A 24072-nucleotide genomic window follows, 5' to 3' on the forward strand; every position below is an offset into this window, starting at 1 on the left:
AAAAGCTTTGTGAAAGGGCAGAATACTGTCTGCTCCGGTAGTACTAGCACAGTCTACAGCAAGGCAAGTCACCAAAATATATTCTATGAAGAAATGTCCAGCACATTTATATCGTTCTAACTTCTTCAAATCCAGTCAGGATTTACTAAGAGATTCCTTACTCTCTCCCATCATCACCATCATTTCCTCTGACAACACAGAGTTTTGCCTTTGACTTCAAGGTGAGCTGGATGAGGCCTTTAAAGATATGCAGCTGTCAAAAGACTACCATCCAATGTATCGCTTTGACCTTCAAACCAGGCTATTCAAGTCATAAAAACAGCCATATTAGGTCAGACCACAGGTCCATCTAGGCCAGTATCCTGTCTTCTGACAGTGGCCAATGCCAGGTGCCCCAGAGGGAATGAACAGAACATGTAATCATCATGATCCATCCCCTGTCGCACTTTCCCAGCTTCTGGCAAACAGTCATGCTCTGTTCCCTTCCTATTAAGTTGGTTCCTATGGCCTGGCCAAGTAGGCACAGACTATGGTTTGCTAAGCCTCTACTAGGTGAGCCATTCAATTGTGTTCTGTTCTTCACTCATTTGGAGCAGGATTAAAGCTACCGAAGGAGAAATCAATATGGAGGTAGATGCAAAGCCACTGCGCTGTGTGCTGAGGCAAGGCAGGAGATTATGGGGCAGCAGAGCGGGGCCTGAACAGAAGGCAATCAAACCACGAGGGGGAGGATTTTAAAGCTGCATGACCTTATTGTGAACCAATTTGGAAAAGGCAAACTCCTTAGGGCCAGGGAGACCAAGCCAGAGAAATGTATATTTGAGGAGTAAAAATTCCTTAGGAAACTAGTAGATACCACCATTTCTCTAGGAAAAAACTCTTTCAGACTTCCCAATGGAGTTTGGCCTACATTCAAAAGTCAATTGGCAGCTTGCCTTAATATATGAATGCCCTTTCTCAATGGACTATCGATGTCATCATGTTAGATGGTACAGAAACTATTGGCACGCAGCTACTTTGGCAAAACAGATGTCTAAATTAACCACAACTAGTGCCAAAAATGAAACATGAATTCACCTTTCAGAGTCAATAAGCCAGCTGTTGGCCTGTCTCAGGAAGGGAGCATCTAAAGTCATTGCTACACGAACCAAGCAGCTCAACATTGTCCAAATAGAGGTTGGCAGCTCTGCAGGAATGAGAAGGTGATAAACTGAATTCCACCTTTTAATGGTTTGGCTCTTTTGGAAATGTACATTTTTTAAATAGGCGCAAGCCCCTAAAAACTCATCTGGCGGCAGCAGAGAGAAACAGCTGAAGCAGGTATAGAAATATCATTGGGGGGGAGGGGAAGAAGAAAGGGAGGAGCAGAGAGCCAGCCTGAGTACCTCAACCCTAATGCTCCCTGGACTCAGATCTGTGAAGAGACTTTTGGTGCAGCAGGATACCTGCCATTCCACCCCTCACTCCAGCCATAGAAACATGGCAGCAAATACTGCTGGGAGTAGCCAGCCAGAGACTCAGATGGGCCGAAGCAGAGACAAGTGGCTGAAGCAGGGACATACAGACTGAGATCATGGGGGGGGGGCACGTTTGGAGTGTTGTACTATTTAAAATAGCTTTTGTTGTGGACATTCTTCCCTTTTTGCTGATTGGCTGTTCACTCCAGTCTTCCCTGCCCCTTCCCTTACAGTCTCTTTACTCCAGCCTCGCATCCAGTCTTCCATGTACCCCTGATTTCCTACCCCCCCTTTAATGTGACCTCTACCTTCCTTGTCTCTTGAAATAATCCTCTCCCAACAAAGCTCACCTTGCAAAATTTAAAAAAAAAAAAAAAAAAATCATGGCACCAACATGGCTTTTGTGAAACTTCATTGTGTTCACTTGCTTGTATGTTACATCCGTCCCCAGAACCCTTTGTCTGTCTTGTCTATTTAGATTGTAAACTCTTCAGGACAGTGCTCTTATTCTATATTTGCACACTGAGATCCCTAGACATTACCATAATACAAAAATATTTGGGGAAAATCCTGGAATTTGAATGGAATTTTCGACAGCAAGATCATACAGACTGATAATTATGCTGTACGACGGGCTTCTCATAAGAGATACACTCACAGAATGCAAGAGTCAAGTCAGTATTTCCAACAATATTGTGGGCCATGTAGCCACAGCAGAACTGCTTAGTCATTGGTTTAAAATCTCCTGCTCAGGATCCAAGAGAGAAACATTTAGCAGATTTGCTCTCATCTAGGTTCACATCAAGCATAGCTTTTTGGATTCTGCAGGGGGATGGAAATCTCAGACTCTAAACCTGAAAGAGACATTGTGATTATCTAGTCTGACCTCTAATATAACAGGCCCCAGAACGTCCTCAAAATAGTTCTTAGAGCATGTCTTTTAGAAAAGCATCCAATCTTGATTTAAAAATTGACCTTGGTAAACTGTTTTAATGGTTAATTACTCACTGTCAAAAATTACGCCTTATTTCCAGCCTGGAACACTTTAATTAATATTAATCTGTGCCTCGATTTCCTTATCTGTAGAAAGGGTAATGAATCCATTCCTATGTATTCACAAAAGTGTTTAGATAAAGACCATTTGAAGATGTAAAGTGCTGTAGGTCTTCACCAAAAACCTCAGCAGCTAGGCAGGATGAGAGAATGATAATGAAGTCTCACAGATTTCTACATTGTGTGGGTGATAAGGTCTATTGTCTCCCACAACTGAATGGGCTCAACTACAGTTTTTCACTTCACAACCACATACATGAGACGTCAATACCATCCTCAGAATGACCAGACTGGGGAACAAGAAATTATCCAGCAGCATTGCTCTCACACACACACGTCTTTGTCTTGTAGACACTGACATTCATTTACAGGAGATCCCCCTAGATAAATGCATCCAAGTCTCTTTCAAAGGCTGCACTGTCAATCTGCACTAATTAATTTTCACAGAATGCAAATGGTGGATTCCAGCACACCAAATCCTTACTTATGAACTTTAACTTTTATAAACTCATGCTCCTTATTCCTTTTAAAAACAAAATTTAGCATAATCCTGAACACAAACACAATTCATTAGCATGTACCAAGGAAAAGTGACATCAAGGGATGAACTACTAGTACCATTCCAATACTAAAAACGCATCCAGCCCTGGGATCTTTGTCTGCACTATTGCTTCCATTGACTAACACAAGTGGGAATTTTTTGAGAGAGCAAAATACCTTAGTAGACACGACCACAGAGAGAAAAAGCTCTTCCTCCTAACATCTTGCAACAACTTCCCTAGATTCTGAAAGGGCTTATTGACCCCTCTGAGACCTTTCCATTCTGACTACAGCGCCAGAAATCTCATCCAAGCTCTGATCATCCACTCCCTTCTGGCCTTGATGCCCGCAACCTTTTGCCCCCCCCCAGTCCATTCAAATGCTGCTACTAACATCTTTCTAGCTTGTCACCAACTGTGTCATCTCTTCTAACTTCCTCCACTGGAACCTTTTCTTCCACTGCATCAGACAAAATTCTTGCCTTATCAAAACCCTTTGCAATCTGGACCCAAACCTACCTATACATCCAGTTATCTTATTGTGAGAATAGACTCCTGCCTCCGCTATACCAGTGGTGCCACTCAATCACCCATTCTTCCACACTCACTCCCATGCCGCACTTACATGTGATAATTGGCTCAGAACTGTACACACAGCTAGTCTGTGCTAAGACATCCTATATTTGTTACTCCAGCCTCCTCATCTTCCAGCTTATCTCATCCACCTATTGTGGCTTGTCTTTTATATCATAAGTTCTTTGGGACAGGGACTGTCATTTGCTAAGTGCCTACACTGCAAAGTCAAAAACAAATATCCACAACAGCAAGGAGAATATACGTTGTCAGTTTTGAACTAAACATTTTATAGAATTATCAGTTATTTCAGTTCAAGATTTACTTCCGTATTAGGAAGGTTTGAGATGCCTGTGGAGATGGTTCTGGAAAGAGTGATTCTCAATACACTTGATGAAAACTCAAACGACTAGAGCAAGATTCAATGTAGCTGAGTTGGTGCTTTGAGTGGTGGGAGCACCCCAATCTGTGGCCAGTAAACAACCAGACATTACCCTTCAAGGAAGATTAGTGAATTACATGTTCAGGTGCTACAGTGACAAGGATGATATAAGTAAATTTTTCCAGAGCAACTAAGTGACTTCAGAGCCCAAGTCCCAATGATTTTCATTAAAATCACACAGGTGTTTTTGAAAGCTTTTCCCAACATCTATGGCTCTAACTAATGGGGTATTGTGAGAAGTAACAACGTTACAGAATATCAGATAATTGTTATTCATTTTATTTTAAATGGACGAGTGCTTTTTTCAGAGGCCAGGGCTCACCTCCAAAGACTTTACTACCATTAAATCTTGAATATCACTGAGCAATACTTACACGCATTTCAAGAAGTTTGCTTATTTTAATAATTCAGATCCTCAGCACAGACTGCCAGCTACTATTCTGTACAAGCTATGCTCTAGTCTGAGCAAACAAGAGATGGAAAAAGGGAGAATTTTGTTTCCAGATTTGAAAAATAGCTGCCCAAACTTATGTTGCTCCAAACTTTCACTTCAGTAGTAAACGTGAAGGTAATACTCACAGCATAAGAAATAGACTGAGATACTAACACAAGCTAGATTCCACAGTACCATGACAGGAGTCCCATCCCGTGAGATGCTGAGCACTCAGCTACTATTTACAGCAGCTGCGACTAAATGTACTCAAGTGGAAACTTGGCCATCGTCCAACAGTTGCTCACATTTTAAGTCTTTGGGAGAAAGGGGTTGTGTGGGTTTTTTTCAGGTGAAACATTTCACATTAACAAAAAGAATATAGGCAGAGAGAGTGTCCTATTTTAGACTGTATAGGTATTAGCCTACACCTAGCACTTATTTTTTATTAAAGGCCTTTTAGATCTATAACTTTTTCATCTATGAAAACAGATGACCAGCAAATGCATTTAACACTTCACAAAGACATAAAAAGCAACAACAAAATATTTAGCATAAACTGTGGCTAATGCAGGCCTTTGATCAGTATAGTGTTTGTTTATGGCTTTATAATTGAAGCAATCCAAGATCATAACTTGTGAATGAATCAGCTAAATTAGCTATTGCTTGTAAACAGATACATAGAAATTCTCCAGTTTCACAAATTGAAAGGCAGCTTACCGAAGCAGCAGTTCTTTCGGAAGTTTTTTGTTGATCACAGCTTCGTCATTGTTTGAGAACATCTGCAAACAAAAACAAACGAACAGTTTAAACCATTTAGCCACCCTGTATTTTCATTATAAATCATTACTTTTAGGAGCAAAACAGCTGGTTAACAAAACAATTTCAATGGCAGTGACAGAGCCAACTTTGTGCTTAAAATCTCAAGTTCTCAGACTGGGCACCAGTATGCCATTGGCATTTGATGCCTGATGTAGTTTTGCTCAATTGGGCCAAAAATGCTTCATGGGTTGATAGAGAGGGATTAATTATAAACGGTTCTGGGAGAAGAGGGGCTGTTGGGTGTTACAGGCCGAAACCTACTGTATGAAGGAGCATCTGATCGCATATGGTGCTAACAAGGGACTTTCAATCTCCGTCACAGTGCTGTGAAGATGCATCAAAGCACAGGCCTTTCCACAGAAAGAGAAAAATGGCACATTACATCAAACAACCTTGTGCCACTAGTGCCAGGGGGCAGGGAACAAGAAGGACTGGAAAGAAAGGCAACAATGGGGCACTCAGGGGGCCACAACGTACAGGCAATGGCGACTCAGGAAGGGTGTGTGCTGGCTTCTGTTTCTTTGACAAAAAGTGAAGAAAAGAGCAAGGAGAGCAGATGAGGAGGAGGTACTGATTGCAACTCAGGAGCCTAACTATAATGCTGTACAATTGCAGTGAAAGGATAAAGGAACAGCTTTTGTGAGCTTTGAAGAAAATCACCAGCAGTGCTTGCTCCTCCACAGGATTGTGACCACAAAGTATGGCCTGAAGAGTAGCATAATCTGCATAGCTCTGCAATGGGAAGAGAGGACTCAGGGAAAATACTACATTCCTCTCCATTGGCACGTAAGCAAGAGTGTTCTCTCTCTCTCTCTCTCTCATATACAGATACACACACACTTTCTCACCCCCCACCCCTAAAGATTATTCAATGACATAGCAGTCCACTAATTTACAAAAGGGCTTGCTAATCAGCTAATCAATTTTAAAGTCCCCTCACTAGCTGTATCAAAAACAGACTAGCCAAGCCCCAGTTTTCTAGTTACTAACAAGTCTTATAAGGAAGGCAGAATCTCATGTGCTTCCATGGATGATCTGAATGTATTTAAAGGCTTAGTACTTCTCACATTGAAAAATGCACTTAAACCTGGGGGAGGGGCAATTAGAGAATACCTATGAATACCTAGATCACTGATGTGTGCAGCCTTTTTGCTCTGTATTCTTGGATCAAGCATTCAAGTTTCCCATACCGATCATACAGTAGTGCTGAAGCACATTTCCAACTGACAGTGAAAGTGTTATATCAAACCTGGCAAACAGACAAGTCTAAAAATAACGAGTTTCATTCATTAACAAGGTTTCTATCCTTTCTCCTAAAACACACACAAGAACTGTTGTGTATGGATAAGTTATACCCCACAAATGCAAAGCCTAACAAGACTGATGAGCAGTGAAATTACATTCTGAAAAGGTTGATTCTTATCAGCTGATAAAGTGGGCTTCACTAAACCAGTCTGGCTGTATAGATGCAAAGCAAATAAACCCAGCATTAACACACCACCAGGTAGGTTTCAGAGTAGCAGCCATGTTAGTCTGTATTCGCAAAAAGAAAAGGAGTACTTGTGGCACCTTAGAGACTAACACATTTATTAGAGCATAAGCTTTCGTGAGCTACAGCTCACTTCATCGGACGCATTTGGTGGAAAAATCTCCCCTCTGTTTTTTCCACCAAATGCGTCCGATGAAGTGAGCTGTAGCTCACGAAAGCTTATGCTCTAATAAATGTGTTAGTCTCTAAGGTGCCACAAGTACTCCTTTTCTTTTTACCACTAGGTAGGTCGCTCTTCTGTTGACAGAGGATCAGATTAAAAGAGTTAAAAAAGGACAGCAGAAATCTCCCGTGTCTTAAATAGGCTACATCTATTTTCCTGAAATACAAAAGGCAAAGTAAGGAAAGACATCTGAATGTTGAAAGTCCTACAGTAGACCAGGAAAACTCCAAACTGTCCTTACACATCATATTTTAACACGATAAACCACCATGCTGCATATATGTAGGCTCTTAGGTAAGTATCACCTGCAGACAGAGGTAATGAAACAGGTGGTCTGTAAACGAAAGTCCACAGAATATGGGTTTCTTTTCATATATAAAAAGTACCACCATCCCAAGCAGATATCAGAACTGCTCTTTGGAAACAAGGATAAAATTTTCAATAGCAGTTAGTGATTCATAAACCCAAGTTCTATTTTCCTACCCATTTATATTACCTGATGCTTTGCAGGTAACGATAGTGCAAATCACAAGTTTGTCGTACTGGACTTGGGGCTGACTATGACCAGAATACCAAAGCAGCATTGTCAACATTCTGGGAGCTGTGAGTTGCCTACAACAAAACCTACTTGCTCAGTAAGGAAATGAGATTCTGGATTAAGTCCTATTGGCAGAGTAATACAGAGGTGTACCTGACCACTCTGCCCATAACGGTCTGTGCCAGTATAGTATGTTTGAACCAACATTCCACACCGTGCGCAGGGGTGGAGAGAGACAAGCCAGATAACAGTAGGACAGAAGTTAGAAAGGTTCATATTAGAAGAGATTATCCAAGGCACATAAAGTCCTGAAATAGAGACGACACCTAGAAGCGGACAACTGAACTTCTTCTTCCCCACCCCTCAAACCCATCTAAACTTGGCTATTAAGTTACAACTGTTTCTTTTGGATTCTGACCACCACAGGGCCCATGCATTACATTAATTACCTCCCATCATTAGCTGAGGCTATACTTCAAGGCTACTTGGAAACCAGTTACTATAGAATGCAGCTGCCTGCTTTGAGTTTTCCACAGGCAGCGTATGACACCCGACCACTTGCTTGAGTCCATTCCAGATGCAATTCAAGGTGTTGACCTAAATCTAAAAAGCCCTTCCCATTGTTTGGTTTCTGACTACTACAGAAACTGTCCTTCACCTTGTGCAATACTGAGTAAATTGCTAATTGTTGATGGTAACACCTTGTAGATTTAAGGTGAGGGGATTAGAGGCAGAACATTCTCAGCAAAGGGCCCTCATTCTGCTCTGAAAGAATCCGAGTTTGGTGACATTCAGGCTACAGTGAAAGTCCCACCTATTTTCACAAGCCTTGTCGGAAAGCATGGAACTCAAGTGATGGGGGATAGATTGACTAGGATTGCTAATGTGGCCAGTTGGATCTCTGATTTTACATGCACTTCAAGTTCTAGAAATGCATTGTAAAAATCAAAATAAGATTATACAGACAAGAATTATTTATGTAAGATTTATAAGCATTATTTCCTCCCTATGCACTAAGCGGGTATGCATGGGGGGGGGAACAAGCTTGGTAAGAACTAACCTTTAATTATTTGGCAGTGTATCAATAATAAACCAAGCAGAAGAACTGATACAAATTCCTCAGAGTAAGAGGTCCTTACCTATTCTCTCCATGTGCAATTGAAATGGAAAGGGAGAAAAAGAGTAAAGACAGAAACCATTTGAGGTACAGTGTAAATCTGCAGTCTTTCATATTTACCAATCTGCTTTCCAAGTAAGGGTTGTGCTTACCTGCACAACTTTTGAAAAGGGCGACTAGTTTTACTGTGGTGTTGGGGCGCACGAGCAAGTCAGCACTAAGAATACACCTAACTTCTGAAATGTTAGAAGTTAACCAGGACTTCAAATCTTTTGACTTTATTTCCAGAAGTAATTTTTATTGACCTTGGTTTTGCTTTTCTTAACATCCCTCCAACACCAGATGTTTTTCTGTTGAATGGGTTTTCTTGCCAGAAACTATAAGAAAACAAATGCATTTATTGTGTGTTAATTTTGCTGCCCATATAAAAATGTAAAGCCTACCCCAAACCTCTGCCCCCACAAAGAATGAAATCCACCCCTCATGTAAAGCCCAGGATGATTGTGCAAGGAACTGCACAAGAACAAAGGGGTAGAAGGGGAGTATAGAAATTTACACACACTCACACCTCCAACATGAAGGCAAACCATGGCACAGTAACGCAGCCCCTCTCCAGCCACTATTCCAGTTTATCTGTTGAAACTGTTCCCCCCCTCCAGTTGCCTCTCTACTCTGTCTACCACCACCAAAATATCCCCTTTTAGAGGCAGTATATAGCCCTCCTGATGTGCACAAGACCCTCTAGAGTATCTCAGTTCCCATACCTCCCCAATGGAAAGCTACAGCAGTGCTTCAGTGGTTTTGGGCTATGCAAAGGTCTTCCACACTTGGATGACTATAACCCAAAGAACTCAGCTTCACTGCAGTCAGCGTTTAATACCACAAAATAAGGTGCAGAAATATCTCCTTAAGAGAGGAGGTAACACATCACCCTGGAAATGCAGTGGAATTCAAAACGGGGAGTAGCACATTGTACAGATTGCCATAACCTGCTACATGTCTAGGGAAAATCTGTGGTATTTTGGCAAGTAAAATAACCAGAAAAAGGGAGAGAAAGACAAGAGTAAGACTGTCCTGTTTAAATACTGCTATTCTCCTACAGGCCTTTGAGGACAATGTCTGCTTATATTTTGAAATGATTCCTTTGTTACCATGGCCAAGATGTGGACAACATGCCAACGTCACAATACCTAAAGGAGTTGGTCGTTAGTAGGTTAGGATGGCTTGTGTTTCCCATAAATATATTCCAGCTCAAGTGCCAAAGCTGGAAAATTGGCAGAACCTGTGGAATTTTCCAGGGCATATGTCAGCTAGAAGTTTTACATTTCACACACAGGCATTTCACTGCTCTGGAAATATTTCCTGAGCTATTGTGCCTATGCAGTTCTGCAGTACTTCTACATGCAAATACCTCCCCTATTAGAAGGGGCAGGAAGGAAAAGGGAGAAACACACAGGATTCGTTTAATTGCAACTATGCGTTAGGCAGTATGACTTTGCAACTCTGAAGAAATTATAAAGCTGTTGGATTTTATCCTAAAAGCAACTCAATGTATTAATTGGGCTACAAGCTACATTTATTGCCGAAGAAGAAGAAAAATTCTAACCCTATTAGAGTCATAGCTATAATTATCTTTTTTTTTCCAGTGGTCTGTTGAGTGTGTGCATACAAATACAGGGAATGCATTTTGTTAAGAACTTCGCTAGACTAATGCCATAGGTGACAGCTATAAGGAAAGGATCTTTAAGGCTCAGTCACCGGATATAACTTGCTGGATGCCCTTTAATTTATGCAAAGTCTTCCATGTAGACTTGCATAGCTAATGACAAAGAATCCCAAATAGAACAATTTTGCATTGGTTACTAGACCGATGCCTCTACAGAGATTTCTGTCATTAAGTACCCATTTAAGAATACTATAGTACTTCTCTCCAGAATGTAAAGCCACCACAGTGATCCAAACCAACAGAAATCTAACTGAATGGACTCTGTATGCCCATGGGCAAAAGCATCTGAAAGACTCAAATATGTACAAATCTTATAGCCTAGAAAAGTATACAGCCTGAAAGGGCGGGGGGGGGGGGGAAGGGGGGAGAAAAAGAGCCATTCTTTTACATTGATGTCACTTGGCAGAAAGTGAAAACTATCAATCAATTTTCTAAACTGTTTAGTTTGTTTTGTCACTTTTTCCTTTGTCCTCCAGTGCATACTATGCTATGACTATCCCCTCTAGTTCTTCAGGATACTAGTTATTGCAAACTGACAATATATTTTGTCTGACACTATTGGTACTTTTAAGAAGTCATTCGAGTGTAAGCAAATTAATCTACAGTTAATCACCTTTATATAGTAAGGATGCTGAAGTTGCTACTCATGCATTTGCTATACCAACCATTCATTAGAGGGCGCAGTGATTACAACAGGGTAATATTTTAGGCCATCAATGGAGGATTGGGCAATGTATCTGCATAAGGTGGCAAAATGCGTTGTCAGCATTGTAGCTCAGGTAAACCTATTTGTGTGTAAGTGAACCAGAGTATCTTTTTATAGTTATGAATATTTTCGCATATGCAACAGTGGTGTATAACATACTATATACATGTACAAAAAGAGTATTTGAAAATAATAAATGTAAAGTTGTACAAATGAAACAATTCTTTGTGTACATGTCCTGGATAAATAAGTTACAATATACGCTAGTACTACATCATCATACTATTGCAGCAGTTGTTTCAGAGCTTTTCCAACAGCGCTTACACGATCAGAGCCTCAAAAAGTGTGGGTGCAATGAGACTGTGGGTTCTGCAACTTCAGTCTGACAGACTAAAACGTGGGTGAGCATATTTAGTTTGGTGCCAGGCTGTGCCTCCCACCAAGCCTTAGTGAAGCATATAATATTTTGCCTATAAATGAGATTTCCATTTGCTGAACATACTGGAAAGTTTGCTTTTAAAATACAAAACGTACAACTGGAGAAAACACAAACATCTCTATATTCATCTCTCTCAGGGACTCGTATGCTGATTTGTCCATGTTGCACTGGGGAGTAGAAAACTTTCCTTAGTGAGAAGGGTGCTTAGAATTTAGTTAATGCTGAATTTAAGAAAACAGTTAAGCTTCTAGTCCTTGCAGTTCTAAATAAAACTTTATGAATATAAACCAGTGCAGTGTTGTCTTCCTGAAAACAGCCTAAAACGTGGAATATGAACTACCTAGGACCCCAATTCTAACCAGGCTGTGTGCTGCGAAGGTCTTCCAGGGCTGGTGAAATCTTAAGAAATTTCTGTAAATGTCACCTCTGGCAGAGTGGAGGAGTGTGTGAGTGTGTGTGTACAGGAGGAAGTTGAACCTAAGAAAAAAAAACTAAACTTGTGTTTTTCAAGTTCTCTTTTCAATAAGATTTACTCTTACTTTTATTAAAACACCTTAAAAATGAGTTGTCGTTTTAAGACACACTGTTTACAAAAACTGTTTGGGAACATTAATCTATAGAACAAAGTCCACATAAATTTTATTACTTTACTTTATCACCTTAAAAACTTAAAGCAATTTTCTTTTGGGCTTCACCTTGTAGTCTGTGACACACCACTACTGCAACATACTCAAATCTTCCCTTTAAAAATAAAGTCTGGCCTTTCCTTCTTCCAAACAAGAAATAGTTCATGCACAGTAAACCATGGACAGCACAGCAATCAGATTCTCTTCTCTCCTACATGCCAGACAATGACAGCAGCATCTAAACTGCCAAATTCAGGATGTTATCAGAGGGACGAACTGAGACCATGTGTCATCTCTGCTTTATCAACAAGTGCAATTTATATCCAAGCAATTTCCAGGTTAAATTCACATTCCCTCGTTGGAAGGATGGCTAAGATGTATATTTGCATGCTAACATTTTATTCATTGTTCATTTCCATTTAACAAACGGTTTACTTTTGTGGGTACATCACCCGAGAGGTGCGACATCCTCTATGCTCTCTTTTAAAGAGACATATAGCAAATACCACTACATACAAGGAAGAACGGAGAGGTGGTATCCCTAGCGTGTACCAACCTCAAGGGGCGGAAATGATTTTTGACAGACATCAGTTAATGGCTACATGCTTAGTGATCAAGAACCATATTTTACCTCAATTAAGATGGGCATTAAAATACTAAAGGAGTACCTGTGGCACCTTAGAGACCAACAAATTCTAAGGTGCCACAGGTACTCCTTTTCTTTTTGCGAATACAGACTGACACGGCTGCTACTCTGAAACCTGTGATTAAAATACTAGTTACAATGGTAGCTCTTCATGGGGTTTAAATATCAAGTAGTCAGAAGTATAAGACAGCTAGCTATTAGCAAGGTCAGGAGTGTTTACTATGCTGCTGACAAAGTCAGCTGGTTCTCAGCTGAGATTGCATCTGACTTTACCATCAGTGAGGGGTTGTTCTTTTTAAAATCAAATCACACAGGATTTTAAGAGAAACAGTGCCAAACCTAATAATCTAACACAAAGTGTTAGCCTAAATGTGGACCTTGAACCTGAACACTATTCTTCTAAAGCATGAAATTCAGAGCACCACAGAAAAAAGGATGCACTTTATCTGGAGCTTTCCAAGCTAACAGCCGATAGACACAGTTCCTCCTCTAGCCTGTGTAGTCACATTAAGACCTGTGGTTATTCATCTTAATGTTTATCCAACTGAGACACAATACGGTGGATGCCTGCCAAATCCTAGTCCTCTGACAATCACTCCAGTGTGTATGCATGCGTGTGAGAGAGAAACTAAAACAGCCCAACAGAATCTAGACTGAAATGCAATGCTATTCCTATTACAAATATTCAAGTGTTCAGCCAAGTGTGGGTTGGCATCTACAGAGAAATAGGGAGTTGGCGAGAATGAGAAAGGAGATTTTAGTTTTCAGGATTTAACAATAAGTACAAAGCTGTGGGAGAATGGGAGAGTAAGAGCAGCATCCACACAGACGGCCTGACATGATAAGATGACTTCAGATATTTCCGTAAATATGTAGAGTTGTCCATTTTTGGCACTAGTGTCCCAGTTACTATAAAACATGTCTAAACACCTAAAATGTAAGATTGCATGATTTATTAACAAGATAGAAGATCTATGAAACATTGGTATAAATTCTCAGTTCAATTTAAAAATACTGTAGCTCACTTAAATTCATTTTCTGATAATGCAGTTAAATAGGACACCAGTATTCTTTTAAAGCCATGTGACCAACTAGAAGAAAGAAAAAAAAACACACTTTTTTCATGGATTATTTTGACACTTTTGTATGTGAGGTTTAAAAAAAAAATCTCGCAAGTCATTAATCTAGAATGTGAATTAAAATCTGGAATTATTGAAACTATAATTGATAAGTTTAGTATTTGTAGGTGCCAATTCACATCCCCACCTGAAATACTCTAGTCTGTTTGAACAGTATAGGCTAACAACAGAATCTTAAAATATGGATAAATAGACTGTTTACAAGAACTATCGTCTAGTAGGTCAAATGTGAACGATGTCTCTTCCAGGCTATAAAAAAAAATAGGAATGTTGTGATTTTTTCCCCCCACTTATGAGCAGCTCCTTGGCTTTACAACAGCTGGCTCATGTCCAAAAATCTAGCATTAAATGGGATCAATGAATTCAGTAACATTACCTTTAACTCTTAGGGTACTTATGGAATAAATGAAGACGTTTCCTACAGATTGTGAGAGAGTGAATGAAATATTGCTCACATGGAATACAACCAAGTCCGAAAGGGGAAGAATAGTTTAGAATGCCTAATGGCAGTATTTTCTCCCCCTCAGCAAAATACAAGTTGTGACTTTTTGCTAACACTCTCTCAAAGTACACCCATACCTCATGTCTGGCTTTGGTTAGGGAATATACTACAAGTTTCCTGTAAAATAAAATTATTGTTCATCAAGTGACATATATACGGCATCCAATTTAGCAATATCTTTATTCAGAAGTTCTTTCTTCACAGCACACACTGTCACTGGCACTTCTATTTAACAAGCATATGAGCAAAACTGTGCTGTCCTGTTTGAGGTGCTGAAAAAGTAATTCTGGTAAGGGAAGCCACACAATTATAAGTGATATTTAAATGTAAGGCTTTTCGGGACTCTTTGAGCATTACGTTGTTGTGAATGCTAATTTATAAATACAAGCAGTTCAAATGGGGTGAGCTTTTCTTGTAAATTTTCCAGTTACCCAGGGACTTCTTTTTTCTACCCAGTTTAATCTGTATAAAATCTCCTAGGGAAATGGTCTACTGAATAAAACTCTACCATTAGCAGTCTCACTGTTTTGGCATCTTCTCTAAGCATGTGTGTCAGCAGGACCAGGGAATAGGAATCTACTGACTGTCGATTACATAGACAACTGCCCTCATTCCACGCTCTCCATGTTCACAGGCTCTTTAGATGCAGGGTATGTCCACAATGCAGCTGAGCAGTGCAATTCGCAGCATGGTTAGATAGATTTATGCTAGCTCTGCTTGAGCTAGCATGCAAAAAAAATACAAGTGTGGACCCTGTGGGATGGGGACCAGCTTGGGCTAGGCACCCGGGCGGCTAGCCCTAGCTGCCATGCATGCTGCAACATTCCCACTGCTATTTTTAGTGCACTAGCTTGAGCAGCTGGGAATTGCATCTCCCAGCTGCTGTGTAGACATACCTCCAGAGAGAAGCCTGGCTTAACACCAGAAGTAGGCCATAAAATGCCAAACCCAAAGTTGTGACTAAGTGGTATGAAACAGAACCTGCCCTTGAGGCGTCTCGTAAGATTATTCCTAGAAATAGTTTAATATGCAATTTACTCAACATGCAAGTGACAGTTGATGAGGAAAAGTGATTTGACAGTCCATTACGAAAGACTGAGTTCCCTACGAAGATCACTTTTAATCACCAGTATCAGAGAAAGATGTTTCATCCCTTCCTGTATAGCCAGCCTGTAATCAGTGATTACTGAGTAAATTGCAAAATGGCTTCTTGGCCAGATTTATGGGGCTTCTCTACACTTCAGATTATGTTGGTATAATTTATGTTATTCGGGGGTGGAATAGGCTACCCCCAAGAGTGACATAAGTTACTCCAACCTAAGTGCTGGTGTGGTGGTTTTATGATGACAGGAAAGCTCTCTCCTGTCAGCAGAGAGCATCTTCACCAGATGCGCTGCAGCTGCACCACTGTAGCATTTCTTGTGTAGTCTAACCCTAAGAGTTAACAGTGCTAAAAGCATTTGACTCCTCAGCGTAACAATAGAAAATCAAGCCCCTGAAGGGGGATTAACCCTATTGTAAAGAATTAGATGGCTTACTGCACATCTTGCTTCAACTTACATGTGTGTGAAGAGGGGAGGGGCTGGTGCTGCTAGGGTTAAGAGTTTTTACACACAGACTGAAACAGCCATAAAGATAGTATTCATAGCAAATTTCCTTTTTATTCTCTCCCTTACAGTTGATCAGACTGACTTCACAGGAACATTGCTTTCTCCATAAAGCATGCTATGGGTCATCCACTACCATAGTGTTTGAGCTAAGATATATATTCCTTTCACGATTTGTTTTTTAAAACAATTACAAGAAAATTCCAGTGGTTTTCCATTAAATCTTTTATAGTCAGATATTAAAACATATCTAAGAGAAATGGTCCAGCATTATCAGGGGCCAAATTTCACTTGTTAGTTATTTGACTTTGGTAGGTCTACAAATTGTAAATACTACATTATACATACAATTCAAACAATGATCCTCTTTGAGAAAGACAAAACCATACACAATCTGTTTCTGTAAGGCCTAGTGTTTTATACTCTGCTAACAGAGAACCAGTAGAGGAATCACAAATTCTCGAAAACCCCATTACCTGAGATATGCTGATGTTGCTATTACTTTCTAGCAAATGCACCAGTCGAAGTCGTCAAGCTATACAGTCCCCATAATTAACATGGGGTGCTGGGAAGGGGACAGGACAAGTTTGCCAAACGTAAGAATCAGCTATTTGAAAGTGTACTTCCAACTGAAAGATCAATAAGTTAAGGTAAAACACGCACAGGTGATCCACCCACATGCAGATTTATGACCCAGTATATTACTACAATTAAGTGCACCATACCACATTCATATGGCAAAAACACACATCAAGATCATTTACAGAATGGGGATAAATTAGTTTGAACAAATTAAGTAGCAAGGTAATCCAGTAGGGGAAAGGAAAACAAATTACCTGATACGTCTTAGGCCTCAAGTGAATATGCACAGTCTGAAACAAAGTGAGCCTAGCATACAAGGGATGCCTGTTTCAGTAATAAGCAAGAAAACTGACAATTTACATACGTGTCAAAAGGCCTAGCCATGAGAAGTAATATGCAATCAACAGGGAGATATGATTGCTGAATCTAAAGAGGAGACGTTCGGTCAATGATCATGTAACACGTGACACTTGCAGTATATGCCTGTAGGGCTTCAACTTTACCTTTATCCTGTCAAAGCCCTTAATTTCAGGAATATGTTTCCTTTCTCCCCATTTCCCCCTACCTCCCAAAAAAAAATTAATAAAAAAAAAAGTGCTCTAACTTTTCCAGAGTAGAAAATCTATTCTGGAATAATAATATCAATAACATCAACTATTTAAAAAAAAAACCATGAAACATCTGTGCTGCAATGTGCAACAATTCTGGGAAGCCATGCACATAGTCCTATGCGCTCGCTACTGCTCCCCAAAAAGGTCATTTGCTAGTGTATGCACTTCAGTTGTCAGCAGTCTGCTTGTACCTTTCTTTGGTAGCAAAAGGTGTTTGAGACATCCGAGCATGGACTCTGGGGCCAGAGGGCTGAGGTCAATCAAGCTACATGCTTTTTTCTTGGTACAACTCTCAGCTCCCCACCACCTTTAAAGCCATTATATACTCTGTATCTGGAAGGATGAGCAATAGTCTACCACACTGCAGGAGGGAGATATGAAGCATTGCATGTCGCCTCTGTCCTAACTATAACAGCAACATAATGACAAAGCTGACAGAATGCAGGTTTTTAACCTATGGCAAACTCAACCTGAGGCAATTTCAGTTAATCTCTCGAGCAACATTCAAACATATTTTGGGTGTGTGGAAACTTTACTAAAAATCCTGTGTTTACATGCAAAATATGCAAGATTCTCAGGCTCTTGGCAAGTTGCCTATATGGCATCCAGAGTTGCAAAACATGGGCAGTACTGCATAAGGGAGTTGAACAGGGGGTGATTCAAGTTACCATCTCTTGCCCCATTTCCTCCAAAGAAATGCTAAGTCTTCCTGTTTAATCCTTCCTAGTCCTCCCACAGCTCAGCTAAACTGACTTTTGCTTCTGAATCTGGTTAAATTCCACTCAGCCCTTTGGGTAGAGTATGTACTGTGGTCACTGTACCTCTACAGTGACAGAACCACATGTGAGTTATGCATAAACTCTCATCTCAAAAAAGATATACTGGCATTAGAAAAGGTACAAAAAAAAAAAAGAGCAACTAAAATGACAAGGGGTTTGGAATGGGTCCCATATGAGGAGAGATTAAAGAGGCTAGGACTTTTCAGCTTGGAAAAGAGGAGATTAAGGAGGGATATGATAGAAGTATATAAAATCATGAGTGGTGTGGAGAAAGTGAATAAGGAAAAGTTATTTACTTGTTCCCATAATATAAGAACTATGGGCCACCAAATGAAATTAATGGGTAGCAGGTTTAAAACAAATAAAAGGAAGTTCCTCACTCAGTGCACAGTCAACCTGTGGAACTCCCTGCCTGAGGAGGTTGGGAAGGCTAGGACTATAAAAGAGAACTGGAAAAATTCATGGAGGTTAAGTCCATTAACGGCTATTAGCCAGGATGGGTAAGGAATGGTGTCCCTAGCCTCTGTTTGTCAGAGGGTGGAGATGGATGGCAGAAGAGAGAGATCACTGATCATTACCTGTTGGGTTCACTCCCTCTGGGGCACCTGGCATTGGCCACTGTCGGTAGACAGGGTACTGGGATGGATGGACCTTCGGCCTGACCCAGTATGGCCATTCTTATGTTCTAGGTTAAGCAATCTGCTAAGCTTCAGGCAGACACTTCACCCACCTTTAAAACAAAAAGATTTTAATACAAGTCAGCCAACAAACTGAGTCCCTGGGTCCTTGTTTGTTTGGGGTTTGTTTGTTTTGTTTGGGGAGGGGTATATGCACATCAAAAAGCCTATTTTCGCATTCTCAGGATAAACTTAAGAACAGAAATATATGGGACAGAACGGCAGCACCATGGTGAGGCCATGACCTTTAAGGAAAAAACCTTATTCAGGAAAGTTTAAATGTATGTTTTTGCTATATACTCACCATTTCTTATCACTATTTAATAAGTGTTATGTTATCAGAGATCTGACAAAAGCAAATGCTGTTATGTGACTCAGGAACACCACCTAATGACTCCTAACTTCTGCTCTATGGTTTAGCTTTCTGTCGATGGCATGCCAATGGTAGTTTCTCTTCTTTTTCTGTTATGCAATACAACACACAATAATAAGTACACCACTGGCTACCCATTCATTTATATATTCTGGGTAGAGGAGCAAGAGGGGCACACAGTGAAATCCAAACATTTATTGGCATTCCTTGTTCAATTTGTCCAGAATTTAGTTTGTTTCACTACATTTCAGTAGATTGAATTACTCAGGGTCTAAAGATATCCCTGAGGCATCCAAGACCTATCTGAGATTACAGAAATATTCAGTTCAGTTATTTTTTCACTAGTTACATCTCATCTGGAGAAAGGAGACTTATAAAACAGGCCTGAAAATGACAAAAAAGCTGAATGAGAGCCACACACTAGTGACCAAAGCAACTACAGAAAAAGTTAGTTCTGGATTTTAGGAGGCCAACCAGAGCTCAGATTTGGAAACACCACTGAAAGACCAAAGAATGATCTTAAGCAAGGAATACTGAGGGGAGAGTAGCCCCAAAAGAACTGAGATGATGACAGAGTGTAAATTAAATTTAGATGATTTTGCTTAGAGAAATTTCTATACACAGTTGCAAACTATTTCATTCTGTATTTTGAAACAGCTAAAATATTTAGTTTTGATTTCTATTTGCATTATTTCATAGCAGGTTTGACTCCAGACAAGGCCAAACAGACTGGTGGGCCATTAAAACTCTTGGATATTTTTAATCTGAAATACTGATAGGCAACGGATGCTAAGAAAAGAATAAAGTTGATGTACTTGTCCTGCTTTAGTATGAAGGGTTATTATGGATAACACATTTATTGGCACAGATATCCAAGTTGTTTAGAATCTCTCTCAAAGAATGACTTTATGGCCAGAAACAACTCCCACTAATTGGAGGGTATGGAGTCTCTTTGAAGAAGCTGGAAAGGTTGGCTATTACTTTTGAGGATATACTGGAGACTAAGTATATTGCCATAGCATTTTTTCAGGCTATAATTATTTAAGTGCCAACAATGTGGCTCACTACTGTACAAAACTCAGAAGACTACACAGTCCCTGCTCGGGAGCAGCTTAAACTATTGTTTGTGCTGAGAATTTTCAGGAGTCGAACACCAATGCAGCTCAACTCATACTAGCAATGGTAGATGTACTAGTGTAGACCAGGTGCAGGTGTTTTTAACCACGCTATCATCTAGATCTGCTCTATGATAATGCTTCCATCATTGCTTGCATTAAAGGAGCTGCATCAGTGATAGACCAACAGTGGAAGTATTGATAAAAATTCTCTGTGTAGTGCAGCCTAAACAAAAATATCACAAAACACACCAGGAGACCTAGAGGAATGCTCTACCTCAGAGCACTATCTTCTCATTTCATGTTTTGTGATATGCATCCGATGAAGTGAGTTGTAGCTCACGAAAGCTTATGCTCTAATAAATTTGTTAGTCTCTAAGGTGCCACAAGTACTCCTTTTCTTTTTGTGATAGGTTAGTGACAGTATTTTTGCTGACTTAGCTTGCTCCTTCCATGAAACCTGAGAGATATCAAAGGAGAGCAAGGTGCCTAGGGCACAGAGTACAAGGGCAGTGTTCCAGGCCATTGGGACAGAACGGGCAAAGGATACCAAAGAAGTGATGAGAACTAGGACCTTTCTTAAGGTTAACAGAATTTCATGCTGTAGGTTACAAACTGATCACCACAAGCATCAGGAAAGACTCCCTCCCTCCTCTTCCCCAATAGATTGTTACATAGGTGCATTTTGCTTCTTTAGCATTGGTATTTGCTACTGCTGGAGGCAGGTTACCAGATATAGGCCAGTGTTCTGATGCACTATGACATATCCTATATAAAAGCATAGCCAAAAGAATTATGCGTCAGTCTGGTAATGTTTTCCTTTTTTCAATTGCTTTGCTACAGTAAGTTGTTATTTTCTTTGTGGTGGCCACACCGCCCATAAGGAGCATATTTAGAGTATGATCTTCTTCAGCTAGTCATGCCAAAGAGTTCATTCTTTCATTTAAAATAAAGAGTTTAGCTGCTTATGTGTTGATATGAGAAATCCATCTGAAATCCATGTTTAAGAAATACAGCCAATATCTTTCAGAGTAGCAGCCGTGTTAGTCTGTATTCGCAAAAAGAAAAGGAGTACTTGTGGCACCTTAGAGACTAACAAATTTGTTAGAGCATCAGCTTTCGTGAACTACAGCTCACTTCATCGGATGCATTTGGTGGAAAAGCCAATATCTTATCACTGTACTTTATTACCAAAGTAAGAGACCATTCCCAAATGTAGCCAGGATTGTATTTTAAAACTCACAACAACAACAAAATTCAAGAAACTGTTTGTACAGCTTAACAAAAGATGTATATTAAGCCTGAATAACTAGGCAGACAAACTCAACAATTTACTTTTTATTTAAAAACGTTCATTATTTTTCATAGTTCTAACACACACTACCTTTAAGAACAGGACGTCAGTCTGTTAAGGTCACTATTAACTTCAGAGTTCAAAGGCCATGTCTATGCTAGCGAGCTTACAGTGGCACAGTTGTATCGATGCAGCTGAGCTGCTGTAAGATGGCATAGAGTGGCTACACGAACAGACGAGACGGGAGAGAGCTCTCCCACTGACATAATAAAACCACCTCAACAAGCAGCAGTAGCTCTCTCACCAACATAGTGCTGTGCACACTACCATTTATGCCAGCAAAACTTATGTCACTCAGGAGTGTGGTTTTTTCACACCCCTTAGCGACATAAGTTTTGCCAACCTAAGTGGTAGTGTAGACATGGTCTAGAGGTACTCAACAGAGCTATGTAGCAGTAATCAGTACTATCTTGGTTTATCTTTCAATATTCCATAACTGAATAGAAAACAGCAGCTTCCAGCCTACATACTGTTTTGCATGACTGCCCATTTCTCTCTCTCTCTCTCTCTCTCTCTCTCTCTCTCACACACACACACACACACACCATTGTTGTAGCCATGTCAATCCCAGGATATTAGAGAGATGAGGTAAGTGAGCTAATATCTTTTATTAGCCCAACTTCTGTTGATGAGAGAGACCACCTTCTGAGTTTACACAAGTTCTTCCTGAGGTCTGCTTATATATACATATATATGAACTATTACATTAAAAACATTTTCTTGTCAACAAATAGAACTTATGCTTCTTTGTAGAAGTAAATAAATTCACCGCTTTAGAATACTTTTATGATAGTACTGCTAATCTCTAACCCCCACTAACAAAACCACATCACTGTATCCATGCCCTCAAATTACTAACAATTACTTAAAACCAGTGAAAATACACTCAAGAAACATGACAATGTTTCAAGACACTCCTTTCAGTTCTGAAACTAATTAAAATTTTGGATAACATTTGGATTCTTTCCCATCACCCTATTTACTACTAAACATTTTAGAGTTCTCACATGCATATGGAAATACATGAATTTAGGTCTCAAATAGTCCTTTAGCACTTAGCTTAATTTTAGCTTTTCCATTTATTCCCTGCCTCCTTCTAGTTTTGTGAATTTACACATTTTCAGAAAAAACATTACTTTTGCAATGATTCATATTAATCTTGTTTTGGTATATCCTTATTGGCAGCTAACCGGAAAACTAAAATTAATAAGAACACCCAAGGGCAGGGCAGACATGTATGAAAAGTCCCTGAAACATCAAATAAATATTCCCCACAGAAGGCTGCTACTAGTGTGTGCTTACTTTTCAAAGTACTATGCAACCAAGAATGGATCAGAATGGTACAAGCAATAACCACAGTCCTGAGACTTTTTGCATTTGGCCTCTTCTTTCTGAATATCAATACCTCTTCTATCAGTCTCAAGGCTTCACACAGAGGCTAATCATACACATCAGGCTCCATACAGAAGTTAAATCATACACAGGTTAAGGAAATCTGACTTTTACTATGATATAATCTGAAATCACTGTAAACAAGGATGCTTTCTGTTCACTATGGTCTCTGCATCAAACTAACATCAGCTATTGTAAAAAAAAAAGTTTCATTTTTTTTTCATATTTATATTTGATTTCTATACCTGTCTCAATCCACTAGTCAGTTTCTTGATGAACACGCTGTTCTTCTTCATTGCAGTTATCAGACACTCCTCAAGTTGTCAGTAAGATTTTTGCTTGATGATGTTTACCTTCCCCCTCAGCAATGAGAACGAGCCATACCCAACATTGTTCCAGTCCCTTTCTAGGTTGCTCTTCTCCCCCCCATTCAAGTTTTTCTCAAGAGCAAAAGGAGCAACAAGCCCCACAGTTGAAAATTTGAATTGGTAGATATTTTCCCCCTGCATACAATCTCCATAAAATGAGAAGTAAACCTTGCGACTGCCCTCATTTCTGTCACCAACATCGCCTCCTCCCCCCTTCAGAAAAAGACAGCTGTTACCACAATGAAGTGCTGGAAACAACCCTGACTAGATGGGGTGCTTTGTGTTATCCCAGATCAGACTGATTATATGCATATTCTTTGAATAGATCTTATTGTTTACCCTCCGCTCCTTGTGCTCCTTCCGCCCCCTCCATCCCCCACCCCGAGTAATCAAATTCTGCTTGCAACTGTCTGTATATCATGTCGACAACAACACGGCTGCTACTCTGAAACACAAAGCAATGCAAATGTTGCACCTCCTTCCTCTTTCCAAGCTTCCTCCTCCCCCTCAAATCTCTCTCGGGCTATCTACAGCTGATCCGTTTCTAAGAAGGTGTTTTCTCATCTCTCGGTCCATCACCAACTCCGCAAGAAACACAGGCACGTACAATAGGTCAGCAACACATCAGCGACTCTCCCCTCCCCGCAGTCCGTAAAAGGAAGTTCACATCTAATAACCCAACGAGCAGCAAACAAACACCCCCCCCCCCACAATATTACACACCAAGGGGAGAAAAGGAAGTTCCCC

At 40.1% G+C, this 24072-nt stretch overlaps 1 protein-coding gene across 8 annotated transcripts in view; it reads right to left on the reverse strand.

Annotated features, from left to right (window-relative positions):
• FBXL20 (F-box and leucine rich repeat protein 20) overlaps positions 1–24072 on the reverse strand; it is a 69503-nt gene that overhangs the window by 44764 nt on the left and 667 nt on the right. For 2 of the 8 annotated variants that reach the window (XM_038385518.2, XM_038385516.2), the window contains exons 2-3: positions 8989–9060; positions 5215–5276 (exon numbers count right to left, since the gene is read on the reverse strand). In XM_038385518.2, the coding sequence (XP_038241446.1) occupies positions 5215–5276; positions 8989–9060 (134 nt within the window). Of the gene's footprint in view, positions 1–5214; positions 5277–8988; positions 9061–22110; positions 22141–23202; positions 23977–24072 lie in introns of those variants that run through there. The other 6 variants (XM_043503316.1, XM_038385523.2, XM_038385519.2 and 3 more) reach the window with 4 other exon arrangements.

The sequence above is a fragment of the Dermochelys coriacea genome, chromosome 27 (assembly GCF_009764565.3).
Source record: "Dermochelys coriacea isolate rDerCor1 chromosome 27, rDerCor1.pri.v4, whole genome shotgun sequence".
In the NCBI taxonomy this organism is placed as follows: domain Eukaryota; kingdom Metazoa; phylum Chordata; order Testudines; family Dermochelyidae; genus Dermochelys; species Dermochelys coriacea.